Consider the following 17702-nt stretch of genomic DNA (forward strand, 5'->3'; position numbering starts at 1 on the left):
GTGCCCTCGCGCCGTCTCTTTTAACTGCCGAGGGGTTCAGATGCCTCCTCGCCAAAGCTGCGATGTGTGCAGGCCTTGGGGTGTCGCGCGCCGTTGTCTGGCCGCGTCGCGCGCGACGCGGCGCATCCCCTGAACAGCGAAACAGGAGCTTCTGAGTGCTAGAGAGCGCGGCAGTGGTACGAACAAGGCTACCGAGCGTCCTGCGAGCCAGGTCTCTCGCGTTTCCGTTGCAATTCGCAACCGTGCGCATTTCCGCACTGCCCACGGGTGTATGCTCGAGCGACCGGGCAAGGGGGCGAGACACGAGGCACGAGGCACATGCATGTGAGATGACCCGGGCTTTGCAGAATTGTCTGACTCTCACTGTCAGGAGGGTCTTCCGCTGACTGACTGCGGGTCGTTTCTTCTGTCGCAATTCGTTTTTCCATCCTGTGCCGACGAGAAGTGGAGCTCGCGCGTCCGCAAGGCACGATGATGCCGCAGCGCGGAACCCGCTGTCGCCTCCATGTGACATCTCCGCGCAACGCCTCCACGCGTCAGGGTTAGGACCTTTTGTCGAGTTTCCGCTGATGAAAGAAAACATCCGAGGGAATGCCAGCGGCTATGGACAGCGAGACTGGAGGAAGGGCCCCGCAACACTCGGGTGGGCAAGCCCGGGGCGGCGTCTCCCGCGCTTGACCGGCACACCGCGGCCGCCGCCGCGACATTGACTAGCCCCGCTGACTCACCCCGTTTGGAGGTTTCCTCACGCGCTCTGTGGGCACGTATAGCACAACGAATCTGTTTTTTCAATCCTGGAACCAAAAGCGCGCCGCCCCGCGAGCTGCTGCCGCTGGCTGGGGCGCGTCGAGCAGGCGCGACCGCGAATGAGAGGCCCGCGCCTTGTATAGGGAGGGATCCCTTGTCTTTACACGAGAGTGAAGGCGTGGCTGAGTCTGTTGTCGTTTGCGAAATGAGCGAATAGGCTCATCCTCGGGACCAAGTTCGTGTTTTTTCCGCTCGAGGCCCCATCCGCCCCATCCCAACACTCGAATCAGGGCTTTCCCCGCGTCCATCTCAGTCACCATGACGACCGCGGGTCGCCTCTGTTCTCTCCCTCTCGCCTCTCAGCGCCGCCGCTCAGCCAGGAGTCGGTGCTGCGGGCGTCCGCGGCCTTGCTTCGCGTCTTGTAGCAAGCTTTACGGGGAGGCCGCGACGGCAGCGCACACTAAAATTGGTCTGCACTGCAGTCAGGCCGCGAATCTTCTTCGCCGAGAACTGTCGTTTTCCGCGAGTATCCAGAGTCTCACCCTTTGCCACGCGGCCCAATCGGTCCTGAGAGCCCTGACAGGAGCCGCACGCGATGCATCCTCGCGAACTGGCGCAGAGTGCGGGACGACGCGCGCTCTCTGCATCGCCTCCGCAACGGGGCGACGCGATTGCGCCACGCCTTCAGGTGGAGCAGAGACACTGAATGGGAAGCGAGGAGACGCAGGCGCGAGAGCCTGCCACAGCCTGAGCAGCCCAAGTTGCAGTCTTGAGGCCGGCGCGGAGTTCGCGGCAGAACCCCGCGACCACGACTGCAACGGCGACGCCTTCATCTCGCCTTCGACGGGAAGTATCCTCCGACCAAAAACAAATGCTGCCTGCTCAGCGTCGTTTCCATGTAGTGAAACCCTCCTTTTTGAACAGCCGCCGTGCACTGTGATAGACCCGTGGCAGCACCTCGAAACCAACAGGGACCTTCTGCAGTCGCTGCTGCCCTCCGCTGTCGGCGCCCCGGACGCGCAGGAGGAGAGCACAAGTGAGGGAAACAATGAATTCGAGGTTGAAGGTGCCCCGGCCTCCGCGCGGCGGAGGGGGGGGCGCTTGGAGGCCTATGGGGCTTCTGGGAAACAGCCAGAGATCTGTTGGCTGCAGAGCGAGACAGAGGGGCGAGGCGACCAAAGGCAAAGCCTGGCGCGTACGCGGAGACTGCTGAAATCTCCTCTTGATCGCTACCTCGCATTCATCACAAAGCACGCTTCTGCTCTCGACTTCGTTGAGCAGAGTCTCGGCTCAGCCGTTGTTGCAGCCTCTCCTTCGTCTGCGTGCGATGAAGCATACGCCCTCGACGGATTGACGCTTTCTCGGCCGGCAGCCCCTTCTCCCGGGTTCTCGCCTTTGATCCCTTCTGTGCGCGAGGCCTTCGAGGAGGAAGAGCGACGAGTGCTTGAAGCGGTCTGCGGAAAGACTGTGGGAGAGATAGCGAAGAGTCAAGCCATGGCGGCTCTCTGTCGCTCCCCTAACGCAGCACTCCAGGCAGAGGTGCGTTCGTCTGCATCGCACGCTCCTTCACCCTCAAACTCCTGGCCAGCGGATCTTGGACCATCAGACGAGTCGCAGGGCTGCCCGCGAGATAGGCCCTCGGCCACACATGCCGCGGAGCGAGGCCGAAGGAAGGCGTCAGAAGAAGGCAAAGCGCACGGCGGTGAAGCTGGGGAGCGGCAAGCTGAAGGCGGTTGGCGCAGAGTCAGAGAGGCCGCGCTGCTACAAGTTGAGGCGGCGGCGGAGGCCGGCGAGCTGGCTGAGGCGATTCATGTCGAAGTGCTGGAGGGGCGCATGGTTTACTACGAGCGCCCTTCGCCGTTCTCGCCTGGGCATGTCCTGTTCTGCCGGCGCGCCTTGCCGGGGAGAGACGTCACTTTGGGCGACATTTCGAAGCGAACGCACCCCGGCGCCGCGGGGGAGGCCACCAGCGACCAGGAGGCGCCGGCGACAACGAGGGAGACGCGAGGAGACGAAGCAACGAAGGCGTCTGAAGCTGCCGCGCTGGAGGCTCGTTCCGACCGGACGCTGACGCTGGCGGACGTGCTGAGGGCAGAACGGCAAGGGCGGCGAAAGGCGAGGGAGGAGGCTCTCGAGACAGAGACAAACATGCATGCAGAAGACGCGGGTGCGCTGTCGCCCTTCCTCCTCGAACGCCCAGGAGTCTGGACAGCGCTGGATGTCCTGAGGAGCGAGCAGCAACTCATCGACCTAGGCTGGTTGGCTGCGCGGGCGCAGCGGCAAACTCCGCCTTCGCCCGAGGCGCAGAGCGAAGAGATGAGGCTCGAGGGAATGGAAAAAGAGCTTACAGCGACGGATGCAGGTGTCTGCAGACTGGGAACAGTCAAAGTTTTTGAAGAGGCGGGTCTCCTAGGTTACACGCGGTGTCTAGACAGCTCAGACCGCTATACACTTCACTTCAAGGACCTCAGGCACCCGACGCCTGCGGGCTTGTTCTCCTCTGCCGAGATCCCTGCGACATTTTCCCGCCCTTCTTTAATAATCTCCGCTCTGTCAATGCGTTCGCCGGCTTCCTGTGAGCACGCGGGAGACGATGCGCAGCACCAGATAGGCGACAGGCTCCCGTCTGCCCCGTTCGAGTGTGAGGAAGTGGCAGGCGTCTCTCTCGGCTTCGTGAAGGATTTTGAGTTTTTCGCATGCACGTCAGAGAGTGTGGAATCTGGGAAGCGAGACGATCCCACGCTGCCTGGGTCTAAGCGAGCCGGCGATGAACTGCCGAGAAAGGAGGTACAAACAAGGTTAGGCGCACGCGAGGGCATGGAGGCGCAGGAGGAACCCATCTTCCTGGGCTGCCTGTACTCCGCAGTGGAAGCACAAAGTGGAAGACCTCACATGCTGCGCCGGTGCCTTTTGGCTCTGTGGCGCCTGAGTCGAGCCTCGCCGGCCGCAGCAAGGGATGCAACTCCAGCGGCTGCGCCCTCCACGCCCGTACCGCCTCGTCTCGAGCTGCTTCGCGACGAGCTTGTCCTCGATCTGGTGCGGCACACACAATCCTTCGAAAACCCTGCGATAGTGAAGTTACAGGACTGAATCAGTCTGTGTGGGGAGTTCGTGCCTGCATAGGTATTCGCGCGTACCGGGATATTCGCGGTCCCCACACGGTATTTTTCCAAAGATCGAAGCTGATTTTTGTTTAGTTAGTTTCCACCTCTTCGCCGATACTCTCGCAGGTTCTAAAGGAGAGGCGACGGAGCCCTTCTGTAAAGCGCTGCGGCTCCTCTCACGTTCATGAATCCATACACCCATATATATATATTATATATATTGGAATGCGACCGCGCACAGATTGGAGCGTTTTCCTTTCAGCGCCAGCGTTGCGTGTTTCCTCTCCTCATTTATCGTGTCTTTTCTTGCCGGTTTCTCTTGCGTGCGTCTCGATTCGCCTTTTCTGTCCTCTGTCTTGGGCACAGAGCGACACTGCGAAATGGAGCAGCATGCACCTCGCGCTCAGCAAAACGGCCGACGGCCGCTTCTTCATCATCACAGCGACCTCGCGCTCACGCACAGCCACCTGGATTCTGAGGTGAGATGAGACACGCGAAACGCGCCGATTCGCGCGCCAGTAGCCTGCTTCTTCGTCTCGTCTCGCGCATCCGTGTGCATATCTGTGGATGGCTATATGCGCCTGGGACGCAGGGGTGACTGCGCATCCCCGTCGACAGCTGCGTGCCTTCAGCCTGGTCGCGTTTAGCAGTGCGCTACTTGCATGAACCTGCGCGCCGGCGTCGATGGGGTGTGCGCGGCTGAGAACTGGCTGAACTCCTGCTCGCTTAGCGAAGGCGTTCCGTGAGCGATACAGTTCCGATGCGTGCGAAAGGCGGCAAGGTTGGAAGGCGTGCGGAGACCGAATACAGCGCGTACAGATCCTACGTATGCATGCATATATATTTGTCTATGTCGCTTAGAAGAGTCCTATACTTGGATATTTGCCTCTGAATGAATACATGTATATGTGTATATGATTTCAATCGAGTGCACTCCTCGAGGTGAGCACTGGGCGACTCCGACGGTTTGTGGTGTCGCCCAAGCGTGCAAGGCTCCTTTTTAGGTGTTTTAGTGGCTCGCAGAGTCGACTGTAAAAACCAGGCTTCAGCCCTGCGCGCTAAGGCGACCCGCGCGTGCTCCCTCAAACGGCCTCAGTGTATGTTTGTGTTGCGTAGCTGCGCGCGGCCGGTACTCCTCGCACCGCGTCTGTTTCCGTCGACTGTCAGACGAGGCCTTTACGTGTGTTGCCTCGGTGTCGCGTGCCCAACGATGCGAGAGACACGCGTCACTCGAGACGCGCTTGCGTGTCTGCTTCTCTGCAGCGCCTCACACCCTCTGGACAGTCTGCGGCCGGTCGTGGACGGTCCTACACACTGCGTCACAAGCTGGTAAGGCCTTCGCGCAGGCCCGAAGCCGTGTGCATACAAATGTTTATGAATATGCTTGAGGGCGCATGCAAACGCCGGGGTGGAGCTTCGCGCCTTTCGGCCTGGGCAGTCTCACAGGCTGCGCGCGCGAGCGGAAACCCGAAGCGCACTTTCCCTGCACCGATGACGGTGCGATTGTCTGCCTATCCGCCATACGTTGACGGAGTGTGGACTCTTTGTGCGTTTGTGTCCGCTTAACAGGAAGGATCATCTTCTTCTCTTCGACGTTTCGAGCCCCGGCGCTCTCTCGGCGTTCTCGCTGTCTCTCCGAGCTGTCCTGGAGGGACGGGGGATGGACAGCTGGATGCGTCGTCGCTCTGCGCCTCTCGCGTCGTTTTCCTACCCGGCCTGCGCTGAGGTGCCTGACGACGCGCGGAGGGAAGGGAGCGCTCAGTTGCTTTTTCAGCTTTGCGCCTTTCACTTCTCCGACCTCGACTGCACTGAACACGGCCTCGCAGTATACGGGCTACGACCCCCGAGCTGCCCAGTGGTCATGAAGATCGACCTTGAAGAAGAGACAAACGGTTTAGGCGCCTCTGAAGATCGTTGTCGGAGCCCTAAGCTCCAAGCTGCGTGTGTGCCACCCTCGCCTCCTCCGTGCTCGCCGTCTTCGGCTCTTTCATCGTCTCCTTCTTTGATCTCTTGTTCCTCCAGTTTGCCTGAACTCTTGGCGCCTGTCCGGTCGTCTCCCGTCTCCTCGCTTCGCGCTCGCATCTTCGAAGTTCGACTTCCTCTGCCGGCTCGCAGGCCCATTGTGGGCTGTCTTCAGCCGGCTGCGAACAGCCAGTTTTCGTCGCCGTCTCTTCACTTTTCTCTCCAGTCGCCCTTCGAGCCCTGTCTCCACTATTCCTTGAATCTGCGCACGGCCCGCGTGGAAGCTCAACGCCTGCAGGAGGCCGACCGCGAAGTGCTCCAAACGGCTGCCAGGCTCTTTCACTCGCGTTTCTTTCCCGCCGCTGCATCGCCCACGCCGCCTGCCCGGCTCTCCGCCCTCGCTTTCGCTTCGCCGCCTTTTCTGGCGCCTTCCTCGGCGTCTGCCGTGCGAGGCCAGGGGCGCCTCCTCGAAGCCGCTGACTCTATGGGCGAGAAGCATGTGACGCATGGCATGTTCGCCAGGGCTGGGGGGCGGAACATGGCAGAGGCCTCGGAGATCAGCGAGAGGGACGCGCGAGGAAACAACGAGTGCTCAAGAGAGAGGACAGTGGACTCTGGCAGCGAAACGCCGGCAGAGGCTTTGGCACCTGCGGAGAAAGTCGATACTTCCCTTGGGGTAGCAGAGATCGTCTATTTTCCATCGAGGGATGGAAATTATCGCATCCCTGTCACGATTCTTCTCTCCACAGCCGATGCAGAGGACTCGAGGAGGACGCGGATCCTGGGGAAGCGTGAAAAGAATTCCAGCGCAGACGCGACTGGAGAGCGGGGCACGATATGGGCGAGGCATACGAAGGAGGGGAAGGCGGATGCACAGACGGCGAAGCAGCCAGAACCGAAGACGGGCTTTCGGGAGAGCGCCGGCGGCATCCCAGAGGAGCTGCACGTCGCGCGCTCCCACAGTCCGGCGAGCGACTTCCTTCAACTGCATTCGCTTCCTTCGCCAGGGCCTGCCACGGGTGGTGCCGCGAGCGCGGCTTCATTCTCCATTCCGGTCGCTCCCTTCTCCTCGTCTTTCTTCCCTGCACCGTATTCTTCCTCTCGATCTTCTCTCGGCTATGCGCCACGGTCGCCACAGTTCTCCTCGCATCCTGCTGCTGCCCACTCCGCCGCCGCTTCACCTTCTCCTTGTTCGTCTGTGCCTCTTCGTGAGTTCGCCTCTTCGTGCAACTGTGCTGTCGCGTCGGCGCCTCTCCTCTCGTTCTCGCCTTCTTCTCTTTTCCTGCCGCGAGCGCCGTCGCCGCTCTTACTTCTCGCCTATGGAGCCTACAAGCGGCCTCTGTCTGTCGCCTTCTCTCCGCTGCATCTGATGCTGCTTTCTCTGGGCTGGCGCGTGGCGTTCGTTCACTGCCGCGGCGAGGGCGCCGCGGAGAACGAGGGCACGCACAACGGGCGCGGCCTGCGGAAGCACGAGACGCTGGACGATCTCGAAGACGCGCTGAACGCGCTAGTCGCGCTCAACGTCTCCAAGAGAGAGCAGATTTTCCTCAAGACGTCCTCTGCCGGCGGCGTTCTGGCGGGCGCGTTTCTCGCCTTCCAGCACATGCGCGGTCAGGTCCGGGCCCTGGTGATTCGTCACGGCTTCTTCGACGTCTTCACAGCGATGCAGGCGCACGACGCTCACGACCTCGCGGCTGAGGACGGCGAGCGGCGGCAAGCGACAGACGCGGTGCGTGAGACCCAGACGGCGGAGCGAGGCGAGGCGACGCCGGAGGACGGCGGCCTGCGGGCGCTGGAGGAAGTCGAATGGGGGAATCCAAATGTCCGCGACGCGACTTCAGCCGCCGAGAGAGACGAGCGGCGGCGCCACCTTGCCAACATTCTCTCCTTTAGCCCGTACAGCAACTTCCATCCGCCGCGCCGCTTTGCTCACGCCCTCGCAGCGCCGGCCTGCGCAAGCTGTTCACTCGAAGGCAGAGAAGGCGACTGGCAGCTGCGCCGCCTCGACGGGACCCTGTCGCGGGCTTCGGCCCGCGTACCCAGTCCCAGGTCTCCTTTTGTTTCAGGCTCCAAGGGGCCTCCCGGCGGGGCGGAGCACGGCGTCGCAGGCGCGCTGAGATGCGCCGCAGAGCGCCGGCCGCCCGCGCCAGAGGAGGCAGAAAAGAAGCAACGCGACGGTGCGCCTCTGCAGGCGGCGACAGGCTCTCCGTCGAGCGAACAGACGCATGCCTGGTGGCAGCGAGCGTCGCATCCAAAGAGAAGCCGAAGGGAGTGGCCTGCAGTCTTCTTGACAGCCTCTCTAGGCGACACGATCGTCAGCCCATGGCACAGTGCGAAGATCCTCGCGAAGCTCGAGCGCATGCGCCAGCTGCGACAACGCATGCAACTCGCGTCGCACTGCGCGAACGACGACCCGCGCAGAGCTGAAGGGCAGGGATACGGGCCCCCTCGCAAGAAGCGACAATCGCAGCTTAGCGCGGAGACAGGAAGCGAGAGCCCTGCTGGAGAAAGAACATCAGGCGCACTCCTGAGGGATGCCGCTGAAGGAGTGGAAGCAAGGGACGATAAAGACAAAGCGGCTTCACTGAAGAGGAAGACAAGTAGATGGACGGTTGAATCTGCTTTTGAACACAGCCGGGCGGAAAAGGGTGCGGGCCGCGACGACGAAGCTGAAGCTTGTGAACGCTCCGAGGCTTCGCATGCGTTCTTTGCCAAGGCCGTCGAGGGCCGCAGCAGAAAGAAGAGAAGCAGCGAAACAAGAATCTACAGCTCGAAAGATATGCGCGTGGCCTCTACGCGAGAGCAAAACGCCTCTGAAGACGACTTTGTTCTTTTCAAACTCAGCGGAGAGGAGGAAGGCCACTGCGGCAGAGGAGACATGCTTTCGCGGTTCCGCGACGAGGCGGAGGAGCTTTGCTTCTTCTATCGCGTGCTAGAGGACGACAAGGCTTCTGCGATCAAAGAGAAAGCAGCTCGTCAAGAGTGCGGTGACGCGTGATCGACAAATGCTCAGCGACATGCTTGGCGCCCTCCTCTATCTAAAACCAGAAATCTCTTGTGACCGGCACCGCACGCGGTTTGATGCTCTGCGTTCACGTCTGTGCCCAAGGGCCAAGGCGTTGCCTCAGGTTTTCACACGATTTGTGATCAGTAATGATTTCGCAGCGTCGATTGGGGAGTTCGATGCGGCGTTTGTCGTTGACTCCATGCCTCTGTTCTCCTTGTAATTCGCGACAACGAGCCACTAGCGGACACGCTGGCTGCGTGCCGGCGACCAGGCGCGCCAAGCGGGACTCACTGCTTACGGCGGCAACTACAGCATGTGTTCAGGGCGTTGGATTTTGATATTGATCTGTCCACATGCCGCTGTAGTGTATCTCGACGGACAAATCATGGTAGATCAGCGACGCCGCCAGTCCGCACCCGTAATCTGCTGTGGCTGCCTGAGCACTCGAAGAGAGCCACCCTAAACCCGATAGACGACAGAATTTAAGTTAAAGACATCTGCACTGAGCACGATCCGAGTCGAATCTCGCCGGATGCTACGGGGCGAAGTCTTCTTTCTAGGCTTTAGCGCTTAGGCCTGTGCGGGCGAATGGCGCACTCGAGCCTCGTTGTCTTCTGCATCACGCTAGATAATCGAAGTAGCTACGAAGGAAAAGACCAGGCACTTCGCCTCTGTGAAGCATCACCATCAAGGCTGCTCTGGCGAACAAGCGTGCCGAACACTCTGCAGGTCCTACTGGGATTTGAGCCCAGGTCCGCGGATTCAGAGTCCGCAGTGCTAACGACTACACCATAGAACAGAGGTCGGTGGGAACGAATAGCTCGACTTAGTTTGCTCGTTAGCTGTTGCGAGGCCGAAGAAAACTGACGGCGGCCTGTGCCTGCACCTCACGCGTTTGCCACATGGAACCAGCGACCGGGGAGTTTGGGGACTCTATATCTGCACATTGAAAGGAGATGAGGCTGAGCAGGAAAATCAGATATACAGGGCTACATGCCTTGTAGGGGGAATAATCGAAGATTTCGTATGAAGGTGCATACACTCAGGCATTCTAAATCAAAGGTAAACCCCCGCAGTAGTCCTACTGCATCCGTCCTGGGCAGTGGCGCGAGCAGGCATGGCTAGATTTTCGAGAGGAAAGGCCCTGTAAAGCAGCGACTGAAGGCAGGCGCTTCCAGCGCGTGTAGACAGCACAAATCAAAACGTGTTCTGTCCTCTTCTACAGCAGAAACCCGTTTGGAAAAAGGTGAAAACTAGCCGGGACGCATACACCCCAGGTGCTGAATCGATACACCAACCATCTTGACCTCAGAAAGCGGGGCTGTGCGCGCGAACTACCAAGACCTGAAGAGGTGCGGCAGACTAGAACGCGCAGGGATACGTATGTGAGACTACTCGTATAGAGAAATATAAACCAGCTTGTGAGTGCATCGGTTTTCATAACTGCATTCGGCGGCATCGGCGTCCTGCCTAGGGACCGCTGCGGTCGCTGACAGCGAGAGTGAGGAAAGCATCTCCTGGCGCAGGCCTGGCGGCCTGTGTCCTCGGATCTCTACAAAAACTGGAAGTCACCGTCGGGTGTCTGCTGCGGACTACCGTGGTGCTCAATCCGTTATACATATATATGAACATGCTGCCCTCGTTCTCTTGCCGCCACTCTGTGGTGCGTGGGGGGGGGGGCGGGGGGGAGGGGAGCGGCTACCCTGGAGACTCCCCATGGCGATGTGTGAGAACTGTTCGTGTGTTTGAAGCTGGGCGACTTCAAAAGGATTGCGCTCTAGCCTACATCTGCAGTGACGCAAAACCCGACAGCGAAAGAGCGCTCGCGTCCGAACGCGCGACCGAGATCGGCCCTCTCGGAGTACATGAAAAATGATTTTTCTTGAAAAAGAAAAAGACGGGTTAATGCCCACCACTGTTCGATCGCCGCTTCACCTGTCAAGACGCGAGTCATGCCTCGCAGGAACACCTCGAAGGCGAGGGAACTCATACTCATGAGTCCCGGAGCTTCGCGCTGAGTGCGCGCCACCCGCGGAGGGTGCGGAACGAAACTACAATGGCTTGTGGCAATGCCCAGAAGGAGGCCGTATCCGCTTTACTCACGTGATGAGTAATACAGAACGCTGAACACCTCCAGCGCTCACACGTCTCTGCGAGTTCACTGAAAGACTTCGTTCTCTCTCCCATAAGGAGCGATGCAGGAGTGAGAGGAGATACGACACGGCAGACCCTTCTACTGCGCTGCCTCTGCCCTCGCCGTGCTATCCGCGCCCCCCCCCTTGGAAAAGAATCACTAAAATCGATTCCCTCCGCACGCCGTCTCCCACACAGTTCGGGTGCCGTGTCTGCGTCTCTCTCTTCCGCCCTTCGCCTCGCGCGTCGCCGCACGCCGCGCCAAGAACCGGCTACGCACTGCGAGGCGAGTTTGGGGTTTGGGCTGAAGACCGCGCGCCACGCCCGCGATTTCAACATCACGGTCACCATGTTTCCTTCGAAGCTGCAGGCACTGTCACTGTTGATTTAGTACAAGCATAGAGCCAGTCCGGTCCCTTCCAGCGACCTGTGCCGCACTGCACTTTACGCGCGAGGTGCAGCCGAGTCGTCTCATCGCTCTGGAGCCCAGAGTCGTCGGATCGCCCACGCCGGCTTCGCCCCTTGCTCGACTCACGCGAGGACCGGCCTCACGTCGTAAGCGCGCCGCTTCAACTCAGCTCGAGCCGGTCGCTCCTCTCCTCCCGCGGCGCCACTGACGCAGCTTGGCGCCGCCCCCCCCCCCTGCTTCGCCCACGTCCGTGCCGCCCAACTGCGCCTTCCGAGAGGCCACAGTGGGCAGCGGCGCGGCTCCGACCAGCAGCATCTCGTAGTGCAGCTTGCCAGACTTGTCGCGAATCGCCCAGACGCCCCTCGCGTCGGGCATCCCGTAGGAGTGCGGAAACGCGCCGATGCGAGCCGCCGGCGCCGCGTCGCCCGGCGCGCCAGAGACCCGTCGCCCCTCGAAGGCCGCCAGCGCGCGCTCCAGAAGCGCACACCCCGGGGAGCCGCCGCAAGAGGCAGGCGCCCGCGCGAAGAGCGCAAGCGCCTCAGGCGTTGGCTTCAGCCGCCGACCGTCGGCCTCCGCTGCACAGAGAGAATACGACGCGACATCGCGTGAGGAAATCACACGCTCAGAGGCGAAGCATACTCAGCAATCTGCGCATGAGAGCCTCTCACCCGCTGGCGCTTCTGGGCAGTGCGAGCCCCATCGCGCGTTGCGTTTGACAACTGGACTCGCTTGCATGCTCGGCTTGAGCTTTCGAGCTTCAAGACTTGCCGCACGCAATGCGCCTCAGAATTCGCACGCTGCTATCTCAGCGGTGAGCAACCTTTTCCCCGAAGACACGCAGTTTGAAAAAGTGGATTTTTTCAACTGAGTGACGTGTTCGCTTGAGTATCCCCGTTCTCGCTCCAGACGCGCAAAACGCGCTACCAATATTGCTCCACACTATTCACCTTTCCGTGACCACACACAAGCTTCGCGCTGCCCTTTTGGCGGAATCGCCTGCGAAGACGCAGCGTCTTCTCGAACTGCGGACGCTTCAGGCGACAAACTCACCCGCGATCCGCGCGGCCTGCCGGTTTGCCTCCGCTTCTTCAAATGCCTTTGACCAGATGAGGTACTTCCCCAGAAGACCGTCTTTGACGTAGTCCATTCGCCGCAAATCGAAGGCGTGAGTTCTTCGCCGGCGGTCCTTCTGGTTCTGTTCGTCTTGTCTAACCACATCGGCTATCAGCTGGAGCTGCAGAATACAGAAAAAAATCCCGCCGTGGAGCCCAATGACGACATGCATTCATACCCGCAAAACCACACACACATACACGAATACAGATATACATATCTATATATTGGTATATCTATATATAAAGATTGCTTTGGACACACACGTATGGTAGCGGATATCTACAGCTCGAGATGTCCGATATGCGTGCGCACGAGGATCTCCACTGAACTGCAACGACAGAAAAAACGGTTCGTTCAAGGAAGGGAGACGACCCGTGCGCGAACGAGGAGACTTGCCTGGCGGAGCCGCTTCACTAAGGCATTCATCCACACGCGCGCTCTCTCCTCCTGTTCGCCCCTCCAGCACAAACTCAGGAGAGTCCTGCGAAGACAAGAGAGACGATCCTGCGATGCGCCTTTCGTAAGGCACCACCCATGCCTCTATACATACCAAGCGTATAGGTTGATACACATGGGAGATCAGCCACTCTTCCGCATATATATATTTTGATATATACTAAATAACTACCGTGACTCTCGCAGACAGCCGCCCTCCCTGAAGCTTAAATGCGCGACATGCGCGGGAACGCATGTGCCTGCTCAGCGAGACGAGAATGCTGTGAGTGCTCAGTGCCTAAATGCATACGGAGATGCTATGCCTGCTCGCGTGTGTCCAGAAGCTATCCAGCCACTCCGCATTTTCGCCGTACAAGAAAGTCGATACGTAAGACGTGGAAGGCGGAACGTCGCTGGTTTCCTGAAGAACTCCGTCCTTGTTCCCATCGGCGACGTAAGGAGCGAGCGACAAGACGACAGACGCGAAGAGAGCAAGCGCCGGGCTCTCAAGGAAGTGCTCAAGCTCGCGCGCTGCCCAGCTCATCTGGTTCTCGCAAGGGACGCCGCTATCCTGCAAGAACAAGGCAATGACAGGCACTCTCTGAACACGCTGCAAAAACCGCTGGGAGACGGCGCGCGTCTGGAAGACATCCACACCGGGTTTTTGCCACATACCTCCACACCTATACACACGTACAAATCTAGATATATGTAAACATAAATTTATATATGCACATCTAATTTCTCACGCAGGCTCGGGCTTATATCAACGCACACACAAGCTCGATGAAACATGCACACCCTCCACGCATATATATATATATGACCGGCGGGAGGAGTGCTTGCGGTTTATCGTTGAAGAACTACGGAAACGCGAACGCAGGGGGATATCGCACTTTCCTTTCGTTGGAAGGCTCTTCTGAGAAGGGACGACTCACGCGCGCAAGCTGCTCAAAATACTCCTGAAGGTACACCCGAAGGACACGCTCGCCCGGCGGAGCCGCGGTGATGGTCGCGTCTTCGGTGCCGCCGAGCGCCCGCAAGATCTTTCTGCTCAGAGTCGGCCCTGCAAGAAAAACAGGAGCACCAGCCAAGCGGGACGCATATCGACATCTACAGCGTGGCCATCCACTGCATGCGCTGGCGGAGAGATACGCAAAAGAAAGAGAAAGATGAATGCGGAGCCGGCACACATGCACGTCACGCGCGTACGTGCCTGCCGCAGCAGACATACTCGAGAGACACCTGGACGTCAGCACAGATGTATCAGACGAGTGCATTAGTCCCCGCATACGTTAGCCGACGCATCTGGACATCCGCGCGCGCGCATGCACATCACGTGCTCGACGCGAAAGTGACTGGGAAGTCCGTTGGTTTACCTGTGTAGCCGAAGTACTCGTAAAGGTCGTGGAGCAAGGCGCTCTCCTCTCGTGTGCTGCCGCTTAGGACTCTGCGCACAGAGACACCTCGAGCACCAACTCGGAATGCACTCAGAGATGTACTCAGGCACTGCCGCGCAGTCCACGGCAGCTGTCTGACCGCGCGAGCACTTGCGCTTTTCCGCTTACGATGAGCAGCCCGAACAGCACGTCTGCACAGCACACTCGTCAAGTCCTAGAACGGCCCCTGAGTGCAAAAGTGCGACAGGGACGTGGCACCTCCACGCTCTGTCTCGCATGGCGCACAGACGCTCCTCCGGATTACCAGGGTGTGCGCAAACCCCTACGCGGAGAGTCGAAAATAGCATGAATTCCGTGAGTCCTCACGATCTGGGCGCGAAACCGCCCACGCCTCTGAGGCAGGGCGGGCGCCCCAGAGACCAGCAGGCACCCCCGGCGAAGCGGCTCCGAGCTCCCCAGGGCGCGCGGCTGTGCGTGCCTGCAGGCCTGTCTCACCTCTGCGTCCAGTAGATGTGCTCGACGAGGTTGGGTCCCCAGACGTAGAGACTTTTGCTGCAGTGGTCAGAGCAGCAGCAGGCGTAGCCGATGCATGCGCGGACGTACTCGACGACGGAGGTTCGCGTCGTGAGACCCTGCGCGCCCGCGAGGTATGCGACGCCGAATCGGTAGAGACTGGTTGGCGAGCAGGCGCGCTCGGCGTGTTTCTGTGTGTAGAGCAGCTGCGGCACATGCGCGGGGACATGGAAGGCGAGGTCTGGCGGAATCGGCGGCGGGACTGGAGCGACGATCTCCGACTTCTCTCTGTTGACCGCGGGAAACGTCGAGGCCTGCGTCCACCCCTGCGCCTCGTACACGCTGTAGTGGTGGAAGAAAAACATCTCTGCGATCGTCTCCAACGTCTTCGTGCCGATCTCCACAAAGTGCTCAAACAACCTGCACACATACCCGCGGACGCCCACGGAAGCGACGACGTGAAGAGACCGCCCAGATGCAAGAGGGGACGAGCCCGACCCAAACAGAAAGCCACGCCTCGCTTTCTCTGCCTGAGCACCTCTTGGCGGCCTCAATGCGCGTCTGCAGCTACGCAAGTCGCGCCCCCCCCAAGGCCCTTTAATCAGTTGCGTCTCCCGTGACAATGTCTCTCCCTCGATAAGCCGTTTGAACCGCCCCTCAAATGTCTCTCCCTCGATAAGCCGTTTGAACCGCCCCTCCTTCTCCCCCTCTCCCCACCCCCGCCCCTGCCTGGGTCTTACCCAATGCCGTCTTTCCTGACGGGGATGAAAGCAGCGTCGAACTCGGGCTTGGAGAGGTCCCTGTCCTCGAGGCCGAACCAAATTTTCAAGTCGAGCCAGGTGCGGCAGCGCTGCGAGGGACAGAGGAGGCCCTTGGCGCGCCCCGTGAAGGCCTTTCCGCGCTTCAGCTGCGCGACAGGGTCGTCGCCGCCCTCCCACTCCTCCTCCTCTGCAGCGAGAAGCGTCGCCCAGATGGAGGGCACGCAGTCGTCTGCCTCGGCTTCGCGGTCGCGATCTTCGACCGCAGTCGAGTCCCCCACGCGCGCAGGCCCCCGCCCTGGGCAGCACTCGCACGAGAGGCAGTGCGGGAGCCGCGACGCCGACGGGTGCGCGGCCCTGCAGGCCGTCGTCGCCATCTCGAAGGTCGCGAAAAATGCCAGACGCAGAACGACGGAAAATGTGGACGCTCAAGAGGGGGGGGTAAAGGGCACCGGAGGGGGAAAGAAAGAAGAAGGCAGATTGAAGGGAGGCAGGGACGAGGAGACGCGTGGCGCAGGCGCGCACTCGCTGAAGGCCCAATCGCGAAAAACAGAGGTCTCTATCTGGAGAGGATAGTGACGGAATTGCTCAGCCGAAACAGAAGACGAGCGCCAGAGAGAGAGGAACAGACAGATAGAGAAAGGGAGACTGGAGACACAAAACAAGGTGAGATTTTGAGCGGTTGCAGGGGCGAAGGCAGGGAAGAGGAAGAACCGTTGCCAGGGCGTTTGATGCCCTTCCTGACTCCCCTTCTACTGCCCTCCGCCAGTACTTTCCGCGGCACTCGAGCTCCTGCTCGCGGGTGACTCAGACTCGCGGGTGACTCAGACTCGCAGCCCTCTCTTCCCTTGCGTCGAGACCTGAAACCTCTCACCAGGCAGATTGCTCGCTTGCTTCCGCGGAAACCCCGATTCATATATATATATATATATATATAAAGTATATCATGTATGCTTATTATTGACATACATATCTCCAGATGGCTAGTGGGATGCGGAGACTGCTTATACGGAAGCTCTGCTGGTCGCTTTGCAGTGCCAACAAGAGGAAAATATGAAAAAGGCTTAGCCCAGGCCAATGATGCTGCTGCCTGTTTAACACGCGCATGCCCCTTATGCGAAGTCACGCCGCCGTGCGTCCAGGGCGCTGACCACCGAGCGGCGCCATAACCGTGGGCCTTCGCGACGACAATGAACGCGCAGATCTGCGCAGCATTTGAATCTCCACTCAAAAGAAGAGTGCAAGAGATGAAAAGAAAGTCCTTGAGTCGAATGCACGAGCATTTAATTCCCTCCTCGCTCGAGCGCGCCCCGCCTGAGCACAACTCGACGCGAATGGACCCGTGGAGGCAAGGCGTGAGACTGCCGCCGCAGGAAATCGAGATTCCTCCTCTGTCGCTGGGTCTGCAAGGAGAGGGTTCATGTCTTTCGCGGTCAAAGCGAAAGGCTGTCTCAAAAATCCACGAAAGAGTCCGCAACATGCAGTCACAGCTAGACGCTCGCGACCACAGAGTCTTTGCTCATTGTGAGGTGTCTGTACACCTCAGGCATGGGGCACGAAACCGCGACACAAATCTCGCACTCTTGTCATGCGCGTTATCCAAAGGAGCAGAGCTTTGTCAGATCTCGAACAACAGTGCAAAGCCTTGTGCAAATCAGGAGAATTTGAGTCGCAAAATCGCCGCAATTTTACGCGTCTTTGACCCAGGACAAGGCACCTGACTAGCCAACGTCGCCAAAGGGGGGAGAAGTACCGGTCTTGCGCGTCGGTTGAGATACTGCGCACCCAACCAGTTGTTCTGCGCATGCGACTCCTGGCCGTATGTGCCTTCGAAGCTGCGTCTGGATTTCCTGGTAGCAAAGGCGAAACGCGGGACATCGCGAGGAATTTCGCGCACACAGAGGCCTCAGACGAGGTCTCACAACAGAGCGGCGTTTTTCACGGCTTTCTCGGGCTGTGCATTGCCACAGGCGGGCTTGACTTAACTGCGCGAGTGCCTGCGCTTAACTCGGTTACCCGCCTTCAGCCCCAGCGGTTTTTCTCTCGTTCTACACCTCATGAACTCCGGCGGCACAGGTTCTTCATTGCTCTGCTTGGCGTGTCTTTCCGCAGGACACT

General features: G+C 59.7%; 2 protein-coding genes and 1 non-coding gene across 3 annotated transcripts; 1 reads left to right on the forward strand and 2 right to left on the reverse strand.

Annotated features, from left to right (window-relative positions):
• Positions 1–1065: 1065 nt before the first annotated feature.
• Positions 1066–8811, forward strand: BESB_040070 (uncharacterized protein; the record flags this gene model as incomplete). Its single annotated transcript, XM_029362593.1, has 4 exons — positions 1066–3783; positions 4218–4330; positions 5115–5180; positions 5421–8811. The coding sequence occupies 4 exons, from the start codon at positions 1066–1068 to the stop codon at positions 8809–8811; spliced, it is 6288 nt and encodes a 2095-aa protein (XP_029221558.1).
• Positions 8812–9547: 736 nt separating this feature from the next.
• Positions 9548–9619, reverse strand: BESB_041280. Its single transcript has one exon. It is a non-coding gene; the product is annotated as a tRNA-Gln (tRNA).
• A 1908-nt stretch (positions 9620–11527) lies between these two features.
• BESB_040080 (uncharacterized protein) lies at positions 11528–15961 on the reverse strand (the record flags this gene model as incomplete). Its single annotated transcript, XM_029362594.1, has 8 exons — positions 11528–11937; positions 12413–12596; positions 12875–12959; positions 13288–13484; positions 13852–13979; positions 14293–14363; positions 14809–15246; positions 15567–15961. The coding sequence occupies 8 exons, from the start codon at positions 15959–15961 to the stop codon at positions 11528–11530; spliced, it is 1908 nt and encodes a 635-aa protein (XP_029221559.1).
• Positions 15962–17702: the final 1741 nt, after the last annotated feature.

This window comes from Besnoitia besnoiti, chromosome II, assembly GCF_002563875.1.
Source record: "Besnoitia besnoiti strain Bb-Ger1 chromosome II, whole genome shotgun sequence".
Taxonomy (NCBI): Eukaryota; Apicomplexa; class Conoidasida; order Eucoccidiorida; family Sarcocystidae; genus Besnoitia; species Besnoitia besnoiti.